This window comes from Neofelis nebulosa, chromosome 5 (genome assembly GCF_028018385.1).
Source record: "Neofelis nebulosa isolate mNeoNeb1 chromosome 5, mNeoNeb1.pri, whole genome shotgun sequence".
In the NCBI taxonomy this organism is placed as follows: Eukaryota; Metazoa; Chordata; class Mammalia; order Carnivora; family Felidae; genus Neofelis; species Neofelis nebulosa.
In genome coordinates, this window is record NC_080786.1 from 2,091,948 (window position 1) to 2,117,890 (window position 25,943).

The window sequence follows — 25,943 nt, forward strand, 5'->3', positions numbered from 1 at the left end:
TCACTGACAGAGGGGATGAGCTTGAATGAGGGAGACTGAGAACACCACTCTCCAGCCTCAAAGGTGGCTTCTTCTCAGTCTCTTTGGTGGGGTTCTCGTTTCGCAGAGAGCCCCAGGGCTCCTCCTTGGCCCTTCTCTCTGGCTTCTCAACACACACGTTCAGTCTAGGTGACCCCCTCCGGCCTCACACTTGCCCATGATTCAGCAGGGGGCGTGGCGCTCCTCCCAGTGCCCCTTCACGAGAGTCAGGACCCGCACCCCTGCCCCCCTGCCCCCTCGCTGTGCCTCTCCACAGCGGTCCTGCCAGGGGTCCGCAGGCCTTTTTCCAGAGAGCTGCCCTTGGCTGACCCAGCCACTTGCCTGCGAAGGTCCACTCCACCCCACTAAGGGGCAGTCAATGACTCAGTGATGGAGACCTCACAGGTGCCTGCTGAACGTACCCCCACCATTAACCACAGGCATTTGGGTCCCTGCTTCAGGCTCTGCTGAAGACCCGATCTGAGAAGCTTCTCAAGTTTTGGTCGCAGCCGGAGGCTCCCATCCCAGCCTCAGCTGCTCTGCACCAAACTCCTTACGGAGCCCACGCCCCGAACTTCCCCATATTCGGCCAATGGAAACGCCATCCTTCCCGGTGCTCTGGCCAAAAGCCTGGAGGCCACCGTTAGCCCCTCTTTCCCATGCTCCACACCCAATGGGTCACTTCTTACGTCCCCATCGCGACCGCCCGGGTCCGAGCCAGCACTCCCTTCCGCCCGGCTCACGCTCAGGTTTTTCACAACGTGGCAGCTGGAGGGATCCAGTCAGTCAGGGCCCTCTACCAGCGGCTCCCACCTCAGCAGGAGTAGAAGCCTCACGCTGGCCTAAGCCGTCGGTGCTCGTCCCACCTCATGTACTAACACCTGCCAGACTTATCTCCTTCCGTTCTCCCCCTGCCCACTCCTCTCCTTGGCCTCCGTAGCCACAGGGAGCATGTTCTCCATGTAAAGCATTGCACATGCTGTTCCCTCTGCCTGGCATGCTTTTCCCTGAGACCCGCTTCCCCAAAGTCTGGCCATGATGTCGCCTTCTCAGCGAGGCCTTCCCTGCCCATCCGATTTAAGACTCCAGGCCTCATCTCCAGGCCCCCTTGCCCGCGCTCCTGCTTAATTTTTTTCCCATAGCAATTAACACTCTCGATAGTTTATATACATTTGTTCTTATTTATTTGTTGTCTGTCTCCCTTAGAGGACGTAGGCTCCGGAGGGCAGGGATTTTTTCCCCGTCATTCTGCACAGCGTTTCTAGTGCCCACGTCAACGTCTAGCATGTAGTGGGTGCTCAATAAATATTTATTGAAAAAATGAATGAGACCAGACCCCCTCTGCTTTCTTCCATTTCCAACTCTGAGACTTGCAACTGACTATGGTGCCTAGGGATCGACCGACCATTGTTAAGACCTTGGAGATGCAGAAGTGTGGGGCAAAAGCCACATTTCTGGAGTCTGCACTATCTACCCAGCTTCTCTTTCAGTGGGTGCCAGAAATGGTGCGGGTCAGACCACTTGTACGCTGTCACGGGGTCGGGGGGATGTGTGGAGAAGTTTGGCCTGTGTCTTCCACTGTCTTCCTGAATCAGGGCATGGGGATAATGGAGTCTAAAACCTGAAAGAGCAGAAAGCCCAAAATAGGTTTTCACAATTATCTAATTTGAGGAGTATTTTTCTTATTAAAAAAAAAAAATTGTGGTTTTCTGGGGGGAAAAAAATGGAGGACTGTGCTTCCAACCAAAATAGTGAGAAAGGCCCGTGTGAAGGTGGGAGGCGCGTGGGGAGGCAGGTGTGGTCACGGGGAAGGCAGGCTCGCCCCTTATTGTACGTAGTGAGAGATGAGGCTTCCCTTTCACTTCGCAGAGTGAAGAGAAGGCTTTGAGGTATCAGTGACGTGGGCTACTGGGGAAAGGCAGACAGAATCTGTGTCCCCTGGACATCCAGGGGCTTCTCTTTGCTGTGGACTAGCCGGTCTCCTCCAGCTCCAAGAGGTCATCCACATATTCCAGAACCTCTCCCTGTAAGAGACGACACGACACATCTGTTAAGTGGGTTACCTGGCTTTAGAAGTGCTGGTGAGCCAAGACTGTTTCTAAGAGGCTGCTGCCAGCTGCCTGTGTGGGCTGGAGCAGCCCCTCCCCCTTGCCCTTGGGCCCAGAGGACCTGCCTTCTACCTGGGAGGGGACCTGGCTTCCACTCCTTGGGAACTTGGAGTCAAGGGCTCTGCAACCCCCACAGATGGCCTGTGTGAGGGAGGGGGGCAGTCCAGCCACCCTCTGAAAGAGCCGTTTACAGCCCCCCTTTCTGGGCATCCCCCTTCTTGGTAGTTAGTCCACAGGAGCACTCTCTGTCTGCTCCCTTTCTACACTGACCAGCAGATCATGAGCTTTTCAAGGACTAGGACCAGGACCCTGGTGACTTTCCTTCCCTAGAGCCTGGAATGGACATAGTCGGAAACCTGCTACAGGAAGAGGGTATGTGTGCGTATCCCTGGTGTGGCCGAAGCAGTCACTCCGTTCACAGGACGGTCTCTTGGGTGTCGTGGGACCCACCTGCCCACGGTTAGTACCAGGAGCACGCCCGCTCCCCCCTTCTGCAATCAGCCTTAAGCCTCAATCTGATAGCCCAGCACACTTTCTCGTTTCCTCCCTGCATTGAATTCTCTCCCACGACACACCTGGGCCACCAGCTGAGGACACCCATTTTCTTCCGTGCCAAGAATGAGCGAATCAGCAAGCAGGCCGCGTCTTGCTCCCATGAGGGCCAGCCCGCCCCCCCGTGAGGGCCGGCTTGGCCTCCCTCGCAGAGGTCACCATCACAGGCCAAGAGCCTCTTTGCTCCTTTTGACAGTTTACCACACTTCCTGTTATAGCCTCTCAGCATCAGAGAATAGTTGGGAAATCTCCCGAGCGCGACAGACACAAAAGGGGGTCTTACTATTTTCATCAAATACTTCTACCGTATCATGCCTGAGATTAGAAACTAAAGTGACGGAAGTGGAAGACGACTGATGGAACAAACGATGTTTGCTTCCGTTGCCTTCTGGATCCCAAAAGGAAAACACAGTAGAGGGATTCTATGTATGGCCATGACAGCTGTTCCCAGAGTTACTGTTTCTCACGGCGTGGCTGCTGTGACATAGGGGTGTGGTATTATTTGCTCTCAGCTCACTAATAAGTACCCAAGGCAATACAGACGAAAGAAACACTACCCCCTCTGTGGCCTGTTATAGCGGAGGCCTTGCTCAGATCTTTCGGGTGCACCCGTCCCCCAGCTGCTGGGAGTGTTACTTGCTGATGGCTTACAGCTGCCCCTTCTCTGGACAATTGGCCTTGGCCAAAGGGAGCAGCCCCACCGAGGAGTTTGCACCCCAAGCCCTCCAGGCTGCCAACCAGGGAGAGGATGATAAGGTGCGTACAAAATGCAGGAAGAGCTCTGTGGTACAGTTCGTGCCCCGGAGCTCCCACGGGATCAGGCTGAGCTTGACTCTGGCGGAGACCTCATATTTTCATGGCTCCTTCCCCTGCCCCTCACTTCTTTCCCTCCTGAGAGCACTCCCTCTCAGTAAATCACTCCTGCAAACTGTAATCTATTTCTTTTAGACCTTCCCGAAACAAATAACCATCAGATCCTGAAACTTGATGCATCCATTTCAGCCTGCTTTATAAGGTTTCTGAAACTATAATAAGCGTCTGCAAAATTCTTAACGAGTGTGCAAAACTTTCAGGAGCTCTTACAACACATTTCAGGATAATAAAGGAGAAATCCCCTAATATCAGTAGCTGAATCGTACTGACGTTTTGTCTCAATGTAGTATTTTGGCCTTTGGAATCTTAAAGATTAAATTAATAATTTTATTGTATTGATTATACTTATTTCTTTGATACATAGAAATAACCCAATATGATTTGAAAATAAGCTGAAATATAATTTGATATATAGAAAAGAAAGTCGCTTGCTCACGGTTCTAAAGCTTTGATTAAGAAGCTAAATGCTTTTAGGACCTTCGACAGACTTCTTTCTTTATCATGGCAGTGTCAGGTCCAAGAATTCTAGGAATTTTGAAGCCTAGAATAATTCTGGTGAGCAATGGATGATTACTAACCAGCTGTGTGACTTTGAGCAAGTTACTCAACCTTTCCGAATTTATTTCCTCATCTGTGATGTGAGAGCTTGAGTGAATATCGTAAAAGTTCTCCTGTTGTTCTAACACCTATGATTTTTCTAAATATATTGTTTCCGTACATCAAAAGCCCTCATTCATAGCCTTAGACCCAGGAATCCCACCCATGGGAATTTATCCTAAGGAAATGACCAGGAAAAAGGCAACCAATGTAGTCACAGCTGTGTTATTTGTGAAAGCAAAAAAGTTGGAAGCAACCTAAAATGCTTATAAAAACAAAAAGCTCAACTTTAAAAAATCCATACCACGGACTGTTAGTCACTAAAAAGTCATGTTTAAAATAAACATTAGGGGCGCCTGGGTGGCGCAGTCGGTTCAGCGTCCGACTTCAGCCAGGTCACGATCTCGCGGTCTGTGAGTTCGAGCCCCGCGTCAGGCTCTGGGCTGATGGCTCGGAGCCTGGAGCCTGTTTCCGATTCTGTGTCTCCCTCTCTCTCTGCCCCTCCCCCGTTCATGCTCTGTCTCTCTCTGTCCCAAAAATAAATTAAAAACGTTGAAAAAAAAATTAAAAAAATAAAATAAAATAAAATAAACATTAACTAACAAGGTTAACGAAAACCACACGATCATCTCAATGGATACAGAAGAAAGCAACCGACAAAATTCAACACCACTTCATGATAAAAACATTTGACAAACTAGGAGTAGAAGGGGGAACTTTCTCAACCTGATGAAGGGCACCTACCAAAAAAACCCACAGTTAACAGCATTCTTAATGCTAACACCAAATGTTTTCCTTCTAAAATTGGGAACAAAACAAGGATGTCCAATCTCTCTCTTTCTATTTGACATTTTACTGGAGGTTTTAGTCAGGGCTATTACCAAAGAAAAATAAATAAAAGTGATCCAGATTGGAAGAAAAGAAATAAAACCACTTCTATTCATAGATAACATGATCTTGTATATAGAAACTCTTAAGCAAAACCACACATACACACAACTATTACAATAAACAACTTCAACAAATTTGCAGAATTATAATATCAATATTCAAAATCAACTGTACTTCTATCTACTAACAATGAACAACTGAAAACAAAAATAAGAAAAAATTCCATTAGCAAAATTTCATTTCTTAATGAAATGTAAGAAAGCATTATTGAAGGAAATTAAAGGGGACCTAAAGAAGTAGAAAGACATCCCATGTTAATGGATCAGAAAACTTAATACTGTCAAGATGTCAATACTATCCACAATCCCTATCAAAATAACCAGCACTCTTACAGAGCTAAAACAAACAATCCTAAAATTTGTATGGAACCAGAAAAGACCCTGAATAGCCAAAGAAACCTGAAAAAGAAAACCAAAGCTGGAAGCATCACGATTCTGGACTTCAAGATGTATTACAAAGCTGTAATCATCAAGACAGGATGGTACTGGCACAAAAATAGACACTCAGATCAATGGAACAGAAAAGAGAACCCAGAATTGGACCAATGTATGGCCAACTAATCTTTGACAAAGCAGGAAAGAATATCCAATGGAATAAAGACAGTCTCTTCAAGTGGTGGTGGGAAAACTGGACAGCGACATGCAGAAGAATGAACCTGGACCACTTTGTTACAGCATACACAAAAATAAACTCAAAATGGATGAAAGACCTCAATGTAAGACAGGAAGCCATCAAAATCCTAGAGGAGAAAACAGGCAACAACCTCTTTGATCTCAGCCGCAGCAACTTCTTACTTGCCATATCTCAGGAGGCAAGGGAAACAAAAGCAAAAGTGAACTATTAGGACCTCATCAAGATAAAAAGCTTCTGCACAGTGAAGGAAACACTCAGCAAAAATAAAAGGCAACCGACAGAATGGGAGAAGATATTTGCAAATGACATATCAGATAAAGGGTTAGTATCCAAAATCCATAAAGAAGTTATCAAGCTCAACACCCAAAAAACAAATAATCCAGTGAAGAAATGGGCAAAAGACATGAATAGACACTTCTCTGAAGAAGACATCCAGATGGCCAACCAACACATGAAAAAATGCTCAACATCACTCATCATCAGGGAAATACAAATCAAAACCACAATGAAATATCACCTCACACCTGTCAGAATGGCTAACATGAACAACTCAGGCAACAACAGATGTTGACAAGGATATGGAAAAAGAGGATGTCTTTTGCACGGCTGGTGGGAATGCAAATTGGTGCAGCCACTCTGGAAAACAGTATGGAGGTTCCTCAAAAAATTAAACATAGAGCTATCCTACAACCCAGCAATTGCACTACTAGGTATTTATCCAAGGGATACAGGTATGCTGTTTTGAAGGGGCACATGCACTCCCATGTTTATAGCAACGCTATCGACAGTAGCCAAAGTATGGAAAGAGCCCAAATGTCCATCGACGGATGAATGGATAAAGAAGATGTGGTATATACATTTTCAATGGAATATTACTTGGCAATCAAAAAGAATGAAATCTTGCCATTTGCAACAACGTGGATGGAACTAGGGGGTATTATGCTAAGCAAAATAAGTCAGAGAAAGACACATATCATATGACTTCACTCATATGTGGAATTTAAGATATAAACAGATTAACTTAAGGGAGGGGAAGCAAAAATAATATAAAAACAGGGAGAGAGATAAACCATAAAAGATTCTTAAATACAGAGAACAAATTTAGGGTTGCTGGAGGGGTTTTGGGTGAGGGATGGGCTAAATGGGTGATGGGTATTAAAGAGGGCACTTGTTGGGATGGAGCACTGGGTGTTCTATGTAGAGGATGAATCACTAAATTCTACTCCTGAAATCAGTATTACACGATATGTAACCAACTTGGATTTAAATTTTAAAATAATAATAATTTTTTTAAAAAGATGTCAATACTATCCAAAGGATCTTCAGATTTAGCCCAATTCCTATAAAAAATCCCAGCTGCCCTTTAGAGAAATTGGCAAGCTGATCCTATAATTCATATGGAAATGCAAGGGACCTAAGAGTAGCCAAAACAATCTAGAAGAATGAGATCAGAAGACTCACATTTTCAGTTTCACGATGTACTACAAAGCTACAGTATTCAAGACAGTGTGGTACTGGCATAAGGACAGAAATCTGGATCAATGGATTAGAATTGAGAGCCCAGATTTAAACCCTCAGATTTATGGTCAGTTGATTTCCAACAAGGGTACCAAGACAAGTCAATGGGAAAGAAAGTCTTTTCAACAAATGGTGCTGGGACAACTGGTTATCCGTATGTAAAAGAATGGAATTGTACCCCTACCTCACATCATATGTAAAATTAACTCAAAATAGATTGTAGACCTAAAGTCTTAAAATTATAGAAATCTTAAAAAAAATAGGAGTAAAATTTCATGATCTTGGATAAGTGATAGTTTCTTAGAGATTGATACCAAAAACACAAGCAAAAAAGAAAAAACAGATACATGGGATCCCACCAAAATTTAAAACTTTTATGCCTTAAGATACCATTAAGAACACGAAAAGAAAACCCACAGAGTATATTGCAAGAGAATATTTGCAATTCATGTGTCTGACAGAGGACTTATAACCAGAATAGATAAAGAATTCTTATAATGCAACAATAAAAAGAAAAGTAACCCAATTAAAAAAATGGGCAAAGAGTGCGAATAGACTGCACATCTCCCCAGAGAAGATATACAAATAGCCAGTAAGCATATGAAAGAATGCTCAACATCATTAGTCATTAGGGAAATGAACATCAAAACCTCAATGAGATGCTATTTCTTACCTGCTAGGATGGCTAATATAGAAAAGACAAACAGGAGAAGGGCTGACAAATATGTAGCCAGTTGGAAATTTTATACATTGCTGCTGGGAATGTAAAACGGTGCAGCCCCTTTGGAAAACAGCCTGGGAGTTTCTCAACAAGGTGACCATAGAGTTACCATATTACCCAGCAATTCCCCTTCCACATATGTACTTTTGGTACGTAAGAGAATTAACAACCTTTGTCCAAACGCAAATATGCCCACAAATGCTCATGGTGTCATTATTCAAAATAGCCCCAAAGTGGAAACAACCCAGTATAAATGTCCATCAACAGAGGAACAGGTAACCAAACAGTGGTATATCCACACAGTGGAATACTAGTCAGCAATAAAAATGGAAATTCACATGTAACATAATACATATTACAACATGGTTGAACCTTGAAAACATTATGCTCAGTGAGAGAAGCTGGTCACAACAGACTACATACCCTATGATTCCATTTATATGAACATCCAGAACAGGCATATCCATAGACACAGAAAGTAGATTAGTGGTTGCCAGAGGCTGGGGGCAGAGATGGGGGGGCAGCGGGCAGAGGAGAAAGAATGGGGAATGAGACCACTAACAGGTTTGGGATTTCTTTTGGGGGTGATGAAAATGCTCTAAAATCTGATAGCAGTGATGGATGCACAACTTTGTGAGTATACAAAAACACACTGTATTTGTACTTTAAAAAGGATAATTTATGGTGTGCGAATAATATTTCAATAAAGCTGTTCCAGAAAAACATAACAAGGGAAGCTTCTCATATTACAGCGTTAAATGGAAAAGCCATGATATCTATTACAATTGGGTTTGTAATAAATATGTATTGGAAAATGGGTAGAAAAAAATGGAGGTATACATCTCAAAATGTCAGTAGTGGCTTGCTCCGGATAATTAGGAACTCAACTCTCCCTTTTTTTCAATATGGTTTTCTCCACGTTCCAAACAACAGCAGCCAACCCTGTTTGTATCAAGCCAGCACCCCTGCCTTCGCAGCATCCTTGTGACCTTATCTCGGGCTCTGCTTCTCAGACACATGCCACAACGATCACCTCCTGGTCTATAAATCACTTCCACACACAGCATGGTATTTCATTTTCCCAGCCGTGTGAGGTCCCCATTATTCGTCCCATTTTATAAATGAAACAATGAAGCTCTGGGAAATCCAATGAGTACCAGTGACAGGTCCACCCCGTGCAAATTTGTGCACCGAAAACAAATCCCATGGTATCTTACTTAGAGGTGCTCCACCAAAAACCAGGGCAGTGGAAACAGAAGATCTGGAGGGCCCGGGCCCCTGGGTGTAGCCTAGCAGCTCAGAGGTGAGGGGTCAGGCCAGGATACGCTCCAACAGCCGGCAAGCCCCTAGGCTTAGGCCTTAGGAAGCATGTTCTGGTTTGTTTCAAATGCATCTCTCTAAATACCGCCCCTAAGGACTTTTCTGTGACTAGGCTGCCCCACCCCAAAATGCTCCGAGAGCAGCGAGAGCGGCAGAGTCTTTCTCAAAAAAGGAGTCAGCTGAAATCAGGAATTTCAAGCAGTCTCCGAGAACGATAAAATGCCGCTCAGCAAGGACCTAATTAACAAAAAGAGAAAGAAAAAAAAGGGATAATAATAATATCACAGAGAAATCGGGATGAGGGTTTCCAAGGGTGTTGGGAGCACTGAGTAATTGAGAATCCACTGTGTTTTTATAAAGTTAAAACATGATGTCTGGATGACGTCTAGGATGGGTCCCTCCACACTCACCGTCAGGCCATGTGGGGCTGCAGCCTGGGTTTCCTAGAAAGCCGTCTTTCCCCTCCCCAGAGCTCTGACTTCCACTAAAACGCCCACAGAGACTGTATTCCTCCGGGTCCCCTTCTGTTTCAGGGACGACTAGGCTTCTAGTGACTTCCGTGAAGATGTGAGTCATATTTTCTCTGAGCCAGACGTGTGCTAACCGTGCAAACTTACCTCATCATCATCCATTATATTTTCCTTAGCAAAGTCATACAGCTCTTTCTGGAGCGTAGTTACGTTGAAGAACTGAACTGCTTCCTGTTCAACACAAACACAGAACAGTTTTTACGACCAACCTTTCCATGTCAGAACCGGGAGGAGGGAGAAACAGGTATGGACTTCTTTCGGGGGCGATAAAAATGTTTAAAACTGGACAGTGGTCATGGTCGTGCCACTCCGTGAATGTGCTGGAAACCACTCAACTGTACATTTTAAAAGCATGAATTTTATTGCATATGAATCATATCTCAATTAAGAAAGAGTGGCCAGGGGCGCCTGGGTGGCTCAGTCGGTTGAGCGTCCGACTGCGGCTCAGGTCACGATCTCGCGTGAGTTCGAGCCCCGCGTCGGGCTCTGGGCTGATGGCTCAGAGCCTGGAGCCTGCTTCCGAGTCTGTGTCTCCCTCTCTCTCTGCCCCTCCCCCGTTCATGCTCTGTCTCTCTCTCAAAAATAAAGATTAGGGGCGCCTGGGTGGCTCAGTCGGTTAAGCGTCCGACCTCGGCTCAGGTCACGATCTCGCGGTCCTTGAGTTCGAGCCCCGCGTCGGGCTCTGGGCTGATGGCTCGGAGCCTGGAGCCTGCTTCCGATTCTGTGTCTCCCTCTCTCTCTGCCCCTTCCCCGTTCATGCTCTGTCTCTCTCTGTCTCAAAAATAAATAAATGTTAAAAAAAAAAAAAAAGAAAAAAAAAAAAGAGTGGCCAGCCCCAAGTGAGTAAGAGAGGGGGAGAGAGAAAGAGAGAGAAAGCGTGCGGGTGTGTTGGCTGGGGAGCGAGGTACGAAGGAAAACGCATGGATGGCAGACAGGAGAGCACATAAAAATCCCAATGAAAATACAAGTTAAGGGCAGAGGCCAATTTAAGAAGCTTTTTTACAAGTAATACAGGAGCACCTGGGTGACTCAGTCGGTTAGGCGTCTGACTTCGGCTCAGGTTGTGATCTCACAGTTGGTGAGTTTGAGCCACCCAGTCAGTGCCGGGCCTGCTTTGGATGCTCTGTCCTCCTCTCTCTCTGCCCCTCCCCGGCTCGCACACACGCACTCTCGCTCCCTCTTTCTCTCTCTCTCAAAAAAAAAGAGTAGGATACAATCCTGGAGTTCCTGGCAACAGACGCCAAGCTGGGCCTGTCCATCAGGGGAATTAAATGATGCCTTGGAGGTGCAAAAAAATAAGCAGGCGTAGGAATGTGACACGGAAAACGTTCACGAGAAAGACGAAACAACGTGCACAAGAGCAGGTAACGTGTGACCCTGTTTCCATAAAATCGAAGACACACGCGCTGTGCACATGAGACGTATGTAGCGGTAAGGCAGGGCATAGGGAAAAGGCACGGGACTTTGAAGGAACTTCACTTCCCAAGTAAAACATTTCCATAATGTTTGAAACTGGTGGTTGTTACTGATTTAGGAATCAGAATAGAGCGGTAAAATGTTCAAGGACAAAACAACAACGACAACTAGAAAAACAACAGAAGAAAAGGAGTTCCCCTTCGTTTCTGCAATAACTCTTCGTCTCAAGATGCGGAACAGTATCCTGAAAGTGAGAATGAAGAGGCGGCCCGGAAACGTGATGCCTGGCGGCCCGATACCTACTGGTCTGGGCTGGAAATGCTCGTCCGAGAGGCCCCACTTGTCCCTGTGGTACTGGTAATACACCAGGTTCTGCTGCATGACCTTGTCACTGTGGTCAAAGAGCAGGTAGCTGACCGCACAGGGGGCCGCGTTCTTCAGGTCGTTCACTGAGGCCGGGGAGAAAAGAGGAACAGGAGATCAGCAAACCCTGCCCTGAAATTGCCCTCACCAGCACAGCCGCCTAAAGGAAACGGCCATGAGCCAGCCCCTCCTTGGGAAAGCCTGTGACGGACCAGAATCACCGCTGGGCGGGCAGGTCACAGACCAGGTCTCCAGAGCAGCCTGGGGAGTGGTTTTCAAACACGGAGGTTCCTCGTGAGGCAGACGCCTCTGCAGAAATGTCCATTAGACTGCACTTCGGGATCCACTGACCTGGGCTGGGAAGGCTGGGTTCCCAAGGCCTGGACTGTCCTCCCGGGCTGAGGGAGGTAGGGAGCACGTGCCCGGGTCCCCTCCGGATGGCACCACCATCACCAGATCCAGGCAGCCCTCCTACAGCTAAACCAAAGCTAGGAAACCCAAAGGGCGGTGGGCCCTCTGGGCCGGAAAAGATGTGAAGTCACCTGGTATTGACATGTCCTGGACACTGGGGTTCCCACCTCTAGCGTCCCTCATTAGAGTTGCCCCACCTCCGAGGGCACCTTCAGCATAGAGGATCTGCAGGGGCTGGGGTTTGTTTTGGGGGTGGGGGTGGGGGCAAAGGGAAAGAGGTGATAAGCTACAAGCCCCCGGGCATTTATCCTGACACATTGCACTCCAATTTACAACCCAGAACACTACCCTTGCTAAAAGCTCAGCTTGGCCAGAGTAACCAAAACTCGGGTATGAACAAATTGTGCCACCTAGTGGCTGTTTCCTGTGACAACAACCTTAAAACCTGTACTTAAGGGCACAGGCCATTCACCAGGTCTAGAAGGCTGGGAAAGGCACTTAGGTCAAGGCCTTTTAGGGCCGGGGTTCAAGTATAAATGACACCTGCCCTCAAAAAATTTAGTGTGGCAGATTGTGTAGAAAGAGTTCACAACAGGGCCGACTTTCAAGAAGCCAATTTCAAGAAGTAAACGTTAACTCATACTCTTTACCTATAAACCCAGAAAGCAAAGATTTTCTTTCGAAGCAGCAAGCAGATGTAAAGGTTTTGGTCTGCCAGTGTTCATAAGTCATTGCCACAGTTTCCGAGATGCGGGGTGATTTCCTGAGCACGTGGGAATTTCGAGGACCCGTGAGCTGCCAGAGCCTGGATGTATCCAGAACACTCCTAAACTCCTAGTGTTCTGGCCCTGTGCACACAGCACCAAGCCGGGCTCAGAGGGCTCGGAGACCTGATCGATCCTTCCCTGGGTTTCAAAGTCCAACAGGGAGGTACCAACAGAGATTTTTGTGAAAATGAAATAAATACTAGCTTATTAAAACAACAACAACATCGGGGCGCCTGGGGGGCTCAGTCGGTTAAGCCTCTGACTTCGGCTCAGGTCACGATCTCACAGTCCGTGAGTTCAAGCCCCGCGTCGGGCTCTGGGCTGACAACTCAGAGCGTGGAGCCTGCTTCAGATTCTGTGTCTCCCTCTGTCTCTGCCCCTCCGCAGCTTATACTCTGTCTTTCTCTCTGTCTCAAAAATAAATAAACATTAAAAATAAATAAATAAATGGGGTGCCCGGGTGGCTCAGTCGGTTGAGTGTCCGACTTCAGCTCAGGTCATGATCTCACAGTTCATGGGTTCAAGCCCCGCGTCGGGCTCTGTGCTGACAGCTCGGAGCCTGGAGCCTGCTTCAGATTCTGTGTCTCCCTCTCTCTGCCCCTCCCACTCTCACGCTCTGTCTCTCTGTCTCTCAATAATAAATAAACATTAAAAAAAAATTTTTTTTAAAGTTGAAGCTGGGTGATGGGCATACTACCACTCTCTCTAATGTATGTTTTTAAGTTTCCAGGGTGTTTAAAAAAATGTACATGACAGGGACACCTGGGTGGCTCAGTCAGCTGAGCATCTGACTTCAACTCAGGTCATGATCTCACAGTTTGTGAGTTCGAGCCCCGCATCAGGCTCTGTGCTGACCTCTCAGAGCCCGGAGCCTGCTTTGGGTTCTGTGTCCCCCTCTCTCTGCCCCTCCCATTCTCACGCTCTGTCTCTCTCTTGAAAATAAATAAACATTAAAAAAATTTTTTTAAACACAAAACTTCATCCCTGCCCTCTGTGCAAGGGGAAGGACACCTGATGAAGCCACACCTCACCCTCCTCTTGACCTGAGATGTCCCAAGCAAGGGACATTTCAGGACACTTCACTGCATCCTTAGGTGAGGTTCAGGCCGTCGTAATGGCAGGTTCACTGCCGGAAGGGGCCATTTCCCTTCCTCACAGAGCTCTGGAGTAAATGACTGCTACACAGCCTTCCCAGGGACAATCCTGATTACCAAAATTAAAAATGTAAATATATATATGTATACACTCACATATGCACACATAGAAGAAAAATCTTTTTTTTTTTTTTTTTTTTTTTTGGTCCCTTTTTTAACCTTCAGCAGGCAAATCTTTCAGAGTACCCTCAAGAGGACAGGAGGTGGGGTAAAATGGCAGGTGGCCGTGGCAGGACAGCCACTCAACAAAGCACGTTGATAGAGGTTTGTCACACGCCCGTGTACGAATACCCCAAGCATTCCACACCTGTCAACCCACTGGCCCCTCATGGCAACCTCAGGAGGTTAATACAATTATCTCTGATTTACAGATGAGGACCCGAGGCACAGAGAAATTAGTAAGTGATGCAGCTGACATGCGCCCTGAATCACCAGGCCTTGCCACCTTTTCGTGCGAGGCCCAGCAACTGGGGCTGTCGACGTGACCTTGACAACTCCTCTCAACAGCCACAGGTAAGGTAGGTTTAAAATATCTTAACCCTATTTTTTACAGATGGGGAAGCTGAGTCTTAGGACTGAGCACCTTGCCCAAGCTCTCATGGAAGATAATTACTTACATTTATAATAAGCAAACTGCAAATAATGATACATGGTGGCCACAAACTTCTCCACGGGATAGCCTCCTACGACAGGGGTGAGGTTCTTTTCACACTGCATTTTGCATTCCAGGACTTCTACATAATGATCTGAAAGAATACACACAGATTTTCAGAGCAGTATGTTCATTCGTTCCTTTTTCTTTTCTTTTTTTCAGGTTTTTAGTTTTTAAGTAATCTCTATACCCAGCGTGGGACTCGAACTCACCACCCTGAGATCAAGAGTCACATGCTCCACCAACAGAGCCAACCAGGCACCCCTGCACTCATTAGTTTGTTAAAACTACTTCTGCTCCCCTCTCCTCAAGATCCCGGTAAAAGGTAAAGATAATCAAGGTAAAATAGTTCAACAACAGTTATGATAAATGGGCTGAAATCCTTAATATACAAAGTTCCTCAAAGTCAGTAAGAAAAAGACAAACACCCAATATAAAAATGGCCAAAGGAGGTTCACAGAAAAGAAATTGTAAAAATGGCTAATAAACATTGTGAAAATATGTTATACTTCATTTGTAATTAAGAAACACAATCCAGGGGCGCCTGGGTGGCTCAGTCGGTTGAGCGTCGGACTTCGGCTCAGGTCACGACCTCGCGATCCGTGAGTTCGAGCCCCACGTCGGGCTCTGGGCTGATGGCTCGGAGCCTGGAGCCTGCTTCCGCTTCTGTGTCTCCCTCTCTCTCTGCCCCTCCCCCGTTCATGCTCTGTCTCTCTCTGTCTCAAAAATAAATAAACGTTAAAAAAAATTTTTTTAAAAAAGAAACACAATCCAGGGGCGCCTGAGTGGCTCAGTCGGTTAAGCTTCTGACTCTTGATTTTTGGCTTGGGCAATGATCTCACGGTCGGTAGGACTGAGCCCTGAGTCAGGCTCTGTGCTGAGCAGGGAGCCTGCTCGGGATTCTCTCTCCCTCCCTCTCTCTCTGCCCCTTCCCCACCCACACCCAATCCCACCTAAAATATCTTAAAGCGTTAAACTGGCAAATAAAAATTTGCTTAACTGAAGTATGGTGGACACACATATTACATCAGTTTCAGGTGTACCACATGGTCATTGGACACGTCCGCAAGTTAAATTGGCAACATTTTTAAAATTTGATAACACTCAGCATTAGAGGGAAAATGGTGAAACTTACAGTCTCATATTCCCTTGATAGAAGCAAAACAGAAACACACTTTTTGGAGACAAATTCGGCAAAACGTATCAAAGTTAAAATACACGAATTCTCGGACCCACCAGTCTACCTCTAGGAAATTTTCCTTAGACGCAGGCACACCCAGGCACTGTTTGTAACAGCAAACAGACTTGGAAATAACCTAAATGCCAATCAACAGGCTAGTGACCACTCAACTCTGATACATACAAACAATGGAATGTACACAGCCTTTAAAAGAGAAGAGGTAGACCTAAATATAACAGAGCGAGATGTCAAAGACTACATTTCCCAGCCTCCCTTGCAGTTAGGGTGGGGCCCTATGGGTAATTGGGCCAATGAACCGTGGATAGCAACAACTAATGCGTGCCACTTCTGGGACTGGTGCCTAGAGTCTTCCACATGATCCTTGGTCCTCTCCCCTTTCTCCCTTCACACAGTTAGAAGCAGAAGACTCCAGGATGACGGTACATGTTTTGTTGGCCGAGACGGTGGAGGACAGGCACTCTCCTACATTTTTGGTAGGAATACAAAAATGGTACCTTAACGTACTAAATAATTTACAGAGACATTTACTCTTTGAACTATCTATCCCACTTGTGTTGGCTTTGAAAACATACCCCTACACTTAGCAAAAAAACCAAACAAAGCCTAAAGTTCCCCCTTAGCAAAAGATTGGGCCAAACCAAATGTCCATCAGGTAACTGAATAAACTGGGGCATATTATTCCCACCACCCCTCGATGGAGTACTCAGCAACAATAAAAAGAAGGACTATCTCCACGTGCTAGGTAAGGTATATTGCTGAGTACAAAAAACCAAGAACAGAACAGTGTGTAAAGTATGGTACCTATTCGGTATGAGAGAAGTAAACATAAAAATACAGAAAAAAATATATATGTGTGTGTCTATTTTCCTTTATAGAGAAAAAAGAATCAGGCAAGAGTCTTCAATACATGCTAAATCAGGGGCGCCTGGGTGGCTCAGTCGGTTGGGCGGCCGACTTCGGCTCAGGTCATGATCTCGCGATCCGTGGGTTCGAGCCCCGCGTAGGGCTCTGGGCTGACGGCTCAGAGCCTGGAGCCTGTTTCGGATTCTGTGTCTCCCTCTCTCTGACCCTCCCCCGTTCATGCTCTGTCTCTCTCTGTCTCAAAAATAAATAAACGTTAAAAAAGAAAATTAAAAAAAAAATACATGCTAAATCAGTATACATGTGATAGTGGGGGAGGGGTGGAGACAGAGTTTAACGGACAACAAATTGTCTGAGTCTTGAAGTCTCTCTTCGCAAATTACTTATTAGTATCAAAAGGAAAAACAGTATCGTAGAGAGACTGGAAACTGGAAAGTACCTTAACCAGTGCTTCAAAATTAACGTCACCAGTAAGGGGCAAAAAGATACCAAGTACATTTGGATGTGATACCCTGAGAAGCATACTTCCATAACGTTCCAGCCCAAAATGTGTAACCTGAATGTAATTGTGAGGACACACAACAGAAACTCAAACTGAGGAATAGTCTATAAAGTGAGTGGCTTATAGTCCTAAAAAATATCAATAGCATAGGGGCGCCTGGGTGGCTCAGTGGGTTAAGCTTCCGACTTCGGCTCAGGTCATGATCTTGTGGTTTGTGGGTTCTAGCCCCGCGTCAGGCTCTGTGCTGACAGCTCAGAGCCTGAAGCCTGTTTCAGATTCTGCGTCTCCCTCTCTCTCTGGCCCTCTCCATTCACGCTCTGTCTCTTTCTCCTTCTCTCTCAAAAATAAATAAATAAGCGTTAAATAAATAAACCTAAAAGATGACCAATTTGTTACAATATTTTTGGAACTTGAGTATGTTATGCTAAGTAAAAGAAGCCAGTCCCAAAAGGACAAATACTAATTCTACTCATCCGAGGTACCTAGAGTAGCCAAATTCATGGAGACGGAAAGTAGAACGTTGGTTGCCAGGGGCCGTGGTGGGAAGAGGGCGGAGCTGGGTTCACTGGGTCCAGAATTTCCGTTTGAGATGATGAAACGGTGGGAGGTGGCGGTGGCTGTACGACAAGGGACTGCACGCTCACAGGTGCAAACATGGCAATGTTCTATATCACATGGGTCGTGAGTTGCTCTCGGGCCCGGTTTTATTTTTCCGAAAGCCTGTGGGGAATCTGTGACTGGGCAGGGCTGATCTGGCCGACCCCCTTTCCAGGCCTGTGCTTGGACACCGTACTCAGTTATTTTTCCAGAAGCCCCTGGAAAGTCAAAGGCGGGTCTGCGTGGGTTACATATTACCTCCCCAGCTACCCAGTCAGAGGGACGCTCAAACGTCCCCCAGAGGTCACTGCAGGCACCAGGAAGGCACGCAGATGCCACACGAGGCTGTCCCGTTGGTCCCTGGTCCAAACCAAAACGCCACCAACCTGCTATGGAAAGATAGAAGTCCTTGAAGTCCTTGATCTCCCTGGAGCCCTCGCAGGCCGCCAGACACTCGTAAAAGGCTTTGAAGAAATCGGGAAGGGCCAGCTCCATGTCTGTGACGGACGTCCTCCAGTTCTCGCCATTGTAGGCCCGCACGGCTCGGACGAACAGGCTCTGGAAGGCACGGTGGAGGGGGCGGGGAGCTTGCAGGCCTGAAGGAGGCAGACCAGCACGGAGTTCTGCTCTCCTCAGTGCCCAGAAAACCACGCCGACCCTTAATCACACATAAGCCAACCGGGAACTGACTTCTATCTGGCTTTTTCTGTCCTGTGTACAATGGTACCTTCTCATCTAATTCAAAAAGTAGGAGGGGCTGGATAATACAACCAAATTCAGATCAAGAAGAAAGGAAAAACTTACAGTGACAGAAATCGGAGCAGTGCCACCCCCGGCTCCCCCCCCCCCGCCCCCCCACGATCAGGGGTTGGGACAAAGGCTTGACTGGAAAGGGGCCTGAGGGAGCATTTTAGAGGAGATGAAACTATTCTATAGTGTGATTATGGTGGTGCTTACACAATTGCACAGCTTCCCCCCAAATCATTGAATTATACACTTAAAATTGGTGAATACATTTCAAGCAAGCTATCCCTCAGTAAAGCTGATTTTTACTTATTATTATTATTTTTTTAACGTTTATTTATTTTTGAGAGAGAGAGAGACAGACAGAGTGTGAGCAGGGGAGGGGCAGAGAGAGAGGGAGACACAGAATCCGAAACAGGCTCCAGGCTCTGAGCTGTCAGCACAGAGCCCGACGCGGGGCTCAAACTCACGGACGGTGAGATCATGACCTGAGCCGAAGTCAGACGCTTAACCGACCGAGCCACCCAGGCGCCCCAGTAAAGCTGATTTTTAAAACTGAACCAAAGAAAACACATAAGCTCGACAGCAGGTGGCAGGCCCCCTCCCCCAACGGCTACGTATAAAATAGGAAAGCCACTACGCTGGCTGCTGGGGACGGTGGCCACCTGCCTGGCGGCGGAAAAGTCAAGGGACTTCTGCTCATCGTCGACTGGACCAGACAGAGAGAAGTAACGGGGGCTGAGGAAGCTGCCTGGTCTCAGAAGAAATGAGCAGAGATCTGGGATGCATACACGACCCTGCTAGTCTGGATGGTGCAGGGCGGGCCGGGACGTAAGCAGGGAATGCTCCCCTCGGGGTCCTCTTCCAGCTGCTCCAGAACGGGGGTCCCCTCAGACCTGAGCTTCTCGCCAAGCTTCGGGTGTCAGCTCGCACGGCGGCAAGACCTCCCTAAACCCCCCGGGCAGGCAGCATCCCCTGCAAATGAGGCCGGCAGAGAACTGAAGGCGCCTTGCCCGGGGACGCGAGCAGCAACCCCAGGCAGCCGGCTCTGCAGGGGCAGCAGGGCGGGGGCGACAAGAAGAAAGCCACACGTGGAGAGGGGCCCCTGGGCACACAGGAGGGCAGCCCCACCACAGCCAGGCTTTTGAACGGGGTTTTTGGAGCCCTAGGTTTCCTCTCACGCCCACCTACGTGCCCAAGAGATCCCACCTCCCAAAGCTGCTCCTTACCAGAGACCGGTGATTCCTTTTCTAGAGACCCCATCCATAAAGGCTGGAGGGTCAGGGACCAGGCATAGGAGGGCGGGGGTGCAGGCATGGGGCGGAGAGCCAGGAAGCGGGTGAGGTCTCGGACCCAGCCGCGGCGACCCCATCCCTCTCCCCAGACCGGCCCTCGGACACCAGCGGACGAGCATGAGCCGCCACCAGTCCTGCAAAAGGCTGGAGGATTCTTCCCTGGAAAACTGAAGGGCCCCCAGAATAGAGACTTGGAGGGTCCCCACCAGTGAAAAAGTGAGCTTGCAGTCTGGTCACACTACAGGAAACCCTGGGCCTTGGTTGCAATCTACCAGCTGCCCATGGACACCTTCAACACATCCCTCTGTTTTCAACCCGGCCCTGCCCTCCCTTAGGACCCATGCCCCCCCCCCCCCCCGCGCCCACGCTCGACAGGTCCAGACAACAGCAAGTGCTCACAGGGGTTAGGTTCTTCCCCATTCCCTCTCATCAGACTCCCCCCTGCAGAGGCAGAGATTCCAGTAGTCTCTAATCTGTCAAGTCAGTCCTCCACGCTCCCCGATTCCCTCTCTACCTCAGTACATATGGTGTGTGTGTGTGTGTGTGTGTGTGTGTGAAAAGATATGTCTTCTAGTCTCATCAGAAACTGTGTGTTTATTCCTCTATCTTAAAAACCAAATGATCAAATGACCTTATTTCTAAAATACAGCATTTAAAGGAAAGATGGCTTCAGGTGCATCACAGAACGTAAAACCTCACTCTTAAGTGGGTCACCGTTATGCGAAACAGTCCATCGTTCTTGTTGCCCTAATATTCATCAGTGTCATCAAAAATCCTAGAGGCCCTTAGACGTCAACAGCTGTTCATCCAGACCTCCTCCTTCATCCACTCACGCTGCCACTGTCGGCTGTGTGAAAACCCACTTATACCTCATATGACTTGGTTTCCAAGTCCTTAATGTAGTCCTCGGCATCAGGCAAGCTCTTGTAATACGCCATGTTTCTCTTCATCATTTCGTCATCGGGATGCTTCAGTAGAAAGGTGTGAGCGGCGGCAATGGCCTTTGGGAGATTATTTGCCTACGTACAACGAAGAGATGTGACATCTACTCAATGGAAGATGAACAGTGATTTTTGCAAAACAAGAACGTTCAGTCCTGCAAGTAACTCTGTGTTTCAACACAGGGCTTCCAGCCGGGGGTTCATTGACTTCCATGGCCCATGAAACCTGCACTCTCTTGCTCTCCTGCTTCCAATGGGGGTCACCAGTGAGGAGCCCCAGTGGGAGCCCGAAGGAAGGGAAAAGGGTGAGGTTGGATTATTTAGTCTCTTGGCTCCCTCCCTTCCGTCACCTTGGGCTGCTAGTGCCCCTTAACTGAAGGCCACAGCTCCTCTCAAGGAGGCCTTCTCCAGACAGTCTCCCTCCTTCCTGCGTCCTGAACTGTCCACACCCTCGCCCTTTTTGGCCAAGGGGTGCTCACACTTACCATCACTAGCCTTTGTAAATAACCACCCTCAAACGTTCCTCCAACTACCCAGTATGACTACGCCATGCCTTCTGGAAAAATACATTAGTATTTTCCAAGATACGTATATGTTCCTAAATACATTAATATTTTCCCACATGTCTTACAGAACCTCCTGCTCACCATTCTCGATGACCCCCATCACCGTTCCCTTATCCATTCACTCGGCAAACATTCGCTGAGAGCCTCCTGCCTGCCAGCCGCTGCTCTAGGAAGTGGGTCTGTAACAACGAGCAAAACAGGAAAAGAAAACCCCTGCCGCCATGTACCCGTACCCTCAAGTATGCTTCCCGATCTCCTGGCAACATCCATTAAGGTGTGTGGCCTGGGAGCTTCAGGCAGGGCACCCTCGTGGACAGTGACCAGGAAGGCAGAAGTCCTCGGGGAGGAAGCGTGTGTTGGGGTGTGGGCTCCAGCAGGCGGGAGGGCAAGGATGTGGACGCCCCCCTGGGCGGACACGCGACCCGCAAGCAGAGGGCCCCCACGCTGACGTGTCGTCCCTGGCCGTCCCCGGGAATCATGGCACAACCTCGCTGTGGGGAAGCGGAGGCACCCATACATGTGCACGGAGCCTCCTTCAGCCAATCCAGAGGGCCGCTCAGAGGTGGGAGTGAGGTTTGCAGACAGAAAACAAAGGGACACTTGGCACATCCTGGAATTCTGCGCATCAAAGGGTAGTGTATATCCGTACGAAAGTGCCCCAGGATTGGCACCAAGTCATTTGGAGACGAGGCGGCAGCTAGGCCGGAGAAGTAACGAGGGCAGACTCCTGGATGTCAGCACTGGCATTTCGGAAATGCCCGTGAGTGGCCCGTGTGGGAATGCCCTTGCAAGAGCTCTACAGAAGGCCTTACGCTCCGGGCCGGAAACAGGCAGGCCCGCAGGAAGGGAGGAGGTATGAATGCAGCCCTTTACAGCATTTGCCAATGAAATGAGACTCTCGAATTCTCAGAAGGGCACTTAGAAAAAAGGGCACAGAATGGGATCTTCAAGGCCGCTAACTTAGGATCTGAGTTTTATGGAAGCCCTTCCTGGAGAGGAAAGGGTGGTGTATTCACTTCAGGTCGGGCTCTGCCGGCTGAAACGTGGAGCCACATCTTGGCAGCTGAACCTCGCACAGAAACCCAGGCAGGTTCTGGAGAAGGGGGAAGGAGCACTACCCTCCCGTGAGCTCCTGAGAAACAGCCAGCTGCACGGGAGGACCCCAGCTACCTCCCTACGAGCCACTCCTCAACGTGGTGACAGGGGGTGGGGCGTGGGGAGAGAGGCCTGGTCCTGGCAAAGGGTGGGCTAGGAGTGCCTGGGACGGGGCCCACTCTACCTGCTCAGACCTCAACGGTCATTCGGGATTTGATCGAGGGCGGGGGCCCACTTTTTGCTCAGCCTGTGGGGACGGTGAGCATTTCGTGGAAATGCGGCCATGGAGAGAACCCACGGCTGGGGACGTGGACCTAAGATAGGCCGATGACCTAAAACCTGGTGGGCTTGCGGGCCATACCAGGAGCCCCTTCCTACAAAAGCACACACCCATGCCTCTTTGCCTCGCTCTGACAGGCCAGCCCCACAATCCCCATCTGTGAGTTCAACTCAGGCGTTTGTCCTTAATCACCGAAACAGAGGCCTGCAAATCAGAGTGGCACAATAACACCTGCTCAAGTCCTCCCACAGCAGGCGGCACTCAGAACCAGCCTCCGGTTTCAGGTGCCAGGCCGGATGTATGGGCCGGGCACACCATCATTTGGTCCCCACCCATTTGGTCTGAAAATAGAAACATCGCTAAGGAAAAAAATAAAGCATACAGTAACACCACCTAAAATCACTTCTTCAGTGATTTTCAGTCGAAGCAACTAAGTGAAGATTCTGGCTTACTCACAAAACTCTGAACCTTTTCCTGTCCCATAAGAGATCTCAAAATATCAACACAGATGCTATTTTACTGACTTTTAAGTAAAGGGTTTTGAAGAGTAGCTGTGACCATCCCGACCTTTGAAGATGCCATGCCAAAGGAGAAAACCTTTGCCTTCTGGTCACATTGAGGAAAAGCCTTTCCCTCCTCCCTGTGTATACCTTTTGTTTCAAATTCCTCTGTATAGAAAAGAAATCAGCTTCTACTGTTCTCCAGTTTTAAAAATAAAACATTTCCCCCTTGATTATATGACTCAAATTCGGTTCAGACAGTAATCTGGCAAAAGCTATACAAAAAAGAGAAAATTAAATGAGTCACTTTTAGCTTAAAAATAGGGATGGTGTGAGCCAGCCATCATTTTTCTACGTCCTGGAACGTTATCCCCTGGTTTTATTTTAAAGCTTATTTTTTTTTATTGCCAGAACAAACATTCACAAAATCGAGACCTCGTACAAAAATGTAAGCATAGAAATAACTCAGGTGTTCACCTATTTAGGGTCTCACGCTATTTTATTACTCTTACGAGCGCAGCATAACACGGATTTGTTTCAGAAATACGAAAAACAGACCCTGCAGTGCAAAGACTCAAAGCAAAGACAAAAGCAAACAACTTCTACCTCCAGAGTCTGGAAAATGCCATGAATCTAGTTTTGTAGTCGTTAAAACAAATGCATAAACGCAATATATTCCTTTGGAAAGCGTTTCCAATTAGGTAAAGCAGAAGCTGGGCTTTAGGAGGGCTTCCTTGGCAAAATCTGGTAAAGACCTGCCAAGTTAAAGTCACTTTGTCCAGTAACAGGCAATTGAGCCCATCCTTAGAACTTGTGGGTCCCCTGAGAAAGGCCTCCGAGGGTCAAGAATCGCAATTTGTGGCTATTTTTAGTCAGCAATCACAGGATTTAAGCAGCCGCAAAGGAGGAAGTCAACCGCGTTAAATTCTAGACGGAAAAGAGCGGAGAGGACCAACCCGGATGAGCCACAGTGCCCCGTTCTGCTCCTCCAGGCAGGCGTGCGTGCTCCCAAGGAGACTCTGCCCCGGCCTGGCCTCAGTTTCCTTCTCTTTAAGAGAGACTAGGCGGCAGCTCAGGTCCTCTTCCCCTCAATTACTGAAAGCCGCCACTGGAGACAAAAAGGGGTTTTCACGGTACACACAGAAAAGGAGAGTCTGTCAAATACCCGGTAACATTCATCAGGCACTGTTGCGTGGCAGACACTGCGCTAGACGCTCTGTGTACGAATTCCCTGCCTCAGAACAACGCTTCCAGAAAAGCATTTGCACCTCTATTTAAGACGAAGAAGGGGAACAGAAGTTGGAGGCTTCCTTTCGCAGGGCTGGGTGGGAGCAGGCGGGGTCAAGGAAAGGCGGGGCCGCCCAGACGGAGGGTCAGGGCCTGGGGATGGGGCGGGGCCCGGGCCTGGGGGCGGGGCCCAGACCTGGAGAAGGGGCGGGGCCCGGGCCCGGGGATGGGGCGGGACCTGGGCCCGGGGATGGGGCGGGACCTGGGCCCGGGGATGGGGCGGGGCCCGGACCCGGGGATGGGGCGGGGCCCGGGCCCGGGGATGGGGCGGGGCCCGGGCCTGGGGACGGGGCCCGGACCCGGGGATGGGGCGGGGCCCGGGCCTGGGGACGGGACACGGACCTGGGGATGGGGCGGGGCCCGGGACCGGGGATGGGGCGGGGCCCAGACCTGGAGATGGGGCGGGGCCCGGGCCCGGGGATGGGGCGGAGCCCGGGCCTGGGGGCGGGGCCCGGACCCGGGGATGGGGCGGGGCCCGGGTCCGTGAGGCGGGCGGGCCGACTTGCCTTGAAGTAGGCGAACTGCAGGAACTTGTACGGCTCCCGGCGCTGGAAGTCGGCCAGCACTTCGCGGCTGGGCTGCGACTGGCGGAAGGCTGGCAGGCCCTGCTTGCAGCGCTTGAGGCAGTGCGCGCGGCGCAGCAGGCCCCCGAAGAGGCGCAGCTCGGGGTAGCGGGCGAGGCCGGCGGCCGGCTCGGGCTGGGGCACGGCGCTGCAGTTGCGGTGGCAGAAGGCCTCGCTGTCGCGCAGCAGGCGGTGCAGCCGCAGGCTGATCTCCAGGTAGCCCACGCTCTCCGCCCAGTGCTCGCCGCTGTACTGGTCCAGCGCGTGCCGGTAGGCCGACTCGAGCGGCATCAGCTCGTCCCGCGGGAAGCTGCGGAAGCTGTAGCGCTCGTACTGGGCGCGCCCGCAGCGCAGCGCACAGACTGCGCACAGCAGCGCCAGCAGCGCCGCGGCCGCCCCGCGTCCCGGCTCCATCGCGCCCGGCGGAAGGAAGGAAGAAAGGAAGGAAGGAAGGGGACGAGAAGGCAAGGAAGGCGGAGGACTGCGCAACGCGGCGAGCCCAAGGCTTGGGAGGCGGGGACACCAGCCTCCGGCCCGCCCCGTCCTGCGCCCTCCCCCACCCAACCACCCGGCCGGGGGGTCCGGGAGAAGCTGCCCGCGCCGGGGAGGGTGCCCTGGGGATGGCGCGCTGCCCTCCGGTTCTGCACCGGGCTCTGGGGGCTGGCTCCTTTGTTCATTTGTTTGGAGCTGGCGGTCTGCAAGCCGGACGCGGCCCTAGCGGATCGCAGCGCCGCTTAAAACCTTTTGATCGCTTAGAGCGCTTGTGAAAACGCAGATTCCTAGGCGGTGCCCCAGAGTTTCCGACTCAGAAGGTCTGGGGTGAGGGTCTGGGCATTTGCATTTCTAGCCAGCATCCTGGTGAGGCTGATGCCGCGGGTCCAAGGCCTATACACCTTGGTGGCACTGCCAACGACCTTACCTCTCAGT

The 25,943-nt window shown here is 49.3% G+C and overlaps 1 protein-coding gene across 1 annotated transcript; it reads right to left on the reverse strand.

Annotated features, from left to right (window-relative positions):
- Positions 1-1,179: 1,179 nt before the first annotated feature.
- Positions 1,180-25,594, reverse strand: CRTAP (cartilage associated protein). Its single transcript, XM_058729280.1, has 7 exons — positions 24,960-25,594; positions 20,654-20,803; positions 18,132-18,303; positions 14,550-14,678; positions 11,541-11,686; positions 9,909-9,992; positions 1,180-2,042 (listed from the first exon to the last, which is right to left on the reverse strand). Exons 1-7 carry the CDS (start codon positions 25,428-25,430, stop codon positions 1,989-1,991), a joined length of 1,206 nt encoding a protein of 401 aa, XP_058585263.1. The 5' UTR covers positions 25,431-25,594; the 3' UTR covers positions 1,180-1,988.
- Positions 25,595-25,943: the final 349 nt, after the last annotated feature.